The sequence below is a fragment of the Triplophysa rosa genome, linkage group LG15 (assembly GCF_024868665.1).
Source record: "Triplophysa rosa linkage group LG15, Trosa_1v2, whole genome shotgun sequence".
Taxonomy (NCBI): Eukaryota; Metazoa; Chordata; class Actinopteri; order Cypriniformes; family Nemacheilidae; genus Triplophysa; species Triplophysa rosa.
The window spans coordinates 16,705,564-16,707,758 of record NC_079904.1 but is presented as its reverse complement, the minus strand read 5'-3'; the positions used below and the strand labels follow the sequence as shown (position 1 = coordinate 16,707,758).

Sequence of the window (2,195 nt, the reverse complement as noted above, 5' to 3'; positions counted from 1 at the left end):
TAAAGCTGCACAAATATAGGGTGCTTGCTACATGGTTGCAAATCTTAAAATGAGTACTCTGCTGGCGCCATTTAAAGTTTGTTAGGAATTTAAACATTCGTTTTTGAAGTGATATGTTTATCATATAAAGATATTCTATGATGCCTTTCTTTTTTTATTCACTAAATATTTGGGCAATTATAATGTGCTTTACAACATATTTTTAGCTAATTCTCTTTAACACTTTTTTCTTCATTTCTTTGTTTTAATAGGTCATGTGGTATGAAAAATATGTATTAATACAAATGGTCCATTACGTCCCTTATGAGGTCATAAAATCTGCATACATACTGTTTATATTTTTTTATAAAAGCCATTTTAAATAGTAAAAGATGAATAAATACGGAGATTATCACATTGCAGTACATTTATGTATTAAACGCATTATATACATACCCAGTTTCTTTGAATATGTGTCTAGTTTATAAGCAGCCTGTTCCAGAGCTGTAACCTGCTCCTCGATCTGGTTAATCTGATCCAAGTAGGGCTGCAAACTGGCATCTAAAACAAAAATCAAGCGTTATAAGAAAATTTGGAATTTCACTTAAATGAGTACCTTTTATCCCAATGATGTAAATAGAACAAAATTAAAAGACTAAATCTAATATTTAAGTGTACTGAAGAGACAAACTGCTTTTGAAACATGTCATGTACACTACTAGCATTTATCTCATGTATTAGTGCCATAGTAAAATATGTCTCACATTTCTGATTGAGGTCTTGCAGATTGCGGCTGATGTTGATTGATATGTCCTTCATCTCCATGTACTTTAGACTGGTGAGCTTGTTCATGTTCTCCAGCAGTTTATAGTCTTCACAGGTGGCTGAGCAAACAGGAAAATACATAAAGTTCTAAGAGTCCTATTCTACATATTACCAAACTTAGACAATGCTGATTGTGTTGAATGTTATATCCAATAAATGTGTTACGTGTTATATCAAATAAACTGCTGGTTTTTTTTGTATTGTAGTATAGTCTGCTTTTTTCTTTACAACAAGCTTGTATTTGTTAATGCATTAGCTAATGTAAAGTAACAATGAACAATACTTTTACTGCATTTATTGATCTTAGTTTTTGTTAATTATTTATGTTAAGCATTACAAGCTATCTACAGTCTTCTTGAAGTTACACGTTATATTGGTTACAACACAGAATGATTTATAAAGGTGCAGTATAAAACCATTACCATGGATAAGGATGCAGCAAATGTGTGTTTATGAATTTATAATCAAATTAAAGTTTTATAATTTAGCTCCATGAATGCTCTGACTGTGTGTTAACATTACCAGTAAGCTCTCCTTGTAAAAATACTGCCATCTTCTCAAACATGTCTCTGCAGAGCTCATTGATGTCTGGTTCAGCAGGCTCAGTAGCCTCTTCTGCTGTTTCCACACCTCCATCATCTGTTACAGACAGCAGACTCAAAACATTAGTTATTTTCTTACCTAGACAGGATTTTCGAACCTATGAAGCCCAAACGTCCCATCTAGCAGCTTAATAGAGACACAAGGCTATGACACTGTAACTATACACAGTAACCCTGCTGAAAGAAAAACAGTATAAACATCAAATTCTAATGGATTATGTATGAATGGGCCCTGTGTTGGTTTTAAAAGAAACTCTAATGTTTTCTGTGGGTCTCAACTGGTAATGTGTTGTATTGGTGTGACGTTATTTGGCAGATGGTAACCAATGGTACACAACATTAAATCCCACTGGAATAAGGCCCAAAAGTAACAAAGAACATAACATTGTGCAGTGATTTTATTATTAAACACTACAGCTTATGGTTCATTGTGACATTTGTGATGGAAACTTTCACAATGTGGGTTTTTTTCCCCAAAAGGAACATGCTATTTGTCAATAGTACAAGTCACAAAATCACAAACAGATCGCTGGAGTGCGGAATAAACGCACCGTGAATATTGTCTATATGAAACGCTATAGAGTCGACGAAGCTGCAGTTTACAGGTGTAACTCACTGTTATTACTGGATCTTTTTGGTGCAGGCGCCTGGTTCTCTGTCCCACCCGCATCCCTCCTCTGATCGGGCTCAGTTGAGAGGTTCAGGTCGGTCGGAGGTGCAGGTACTCTACTGATGTTGTCCATCGCAGCGGCCTCCTCCCCCGTAGCAGCCATTTTCCTCTCACATGAT

General features: G+C 35.4%; 1 protein-coding gene across 1 annotated transcript; it reads right to left on the bottom strand.

Annotated features, from left to right (window-relative positions):
• Window positions 1–376: 376 nt before the first annotated feature.
• On the bottom strand, window positions 377–2,195 carry bloc1s2 (biogenesis of lysosomal organelles complex-1, subunit 2). Its single transcript, XM_057353377.1, has 4 exons — window positions 2,023–2,195; window positions 1,327–1,443; window positions 744–863; window positions 377–540 (listed from the first exon to the last, which is right to left on the bottom strand). Exons 1-4 carry the CDS (start codon window positions 2,177–2,179, stop codon window positions 392–394), a joined length of 543 nt encoding a protein of 180 aa, XP_057209360.1. The 5' UTR covers window positions 2,180–2,195; the 3' UTR covers window positions 377–391.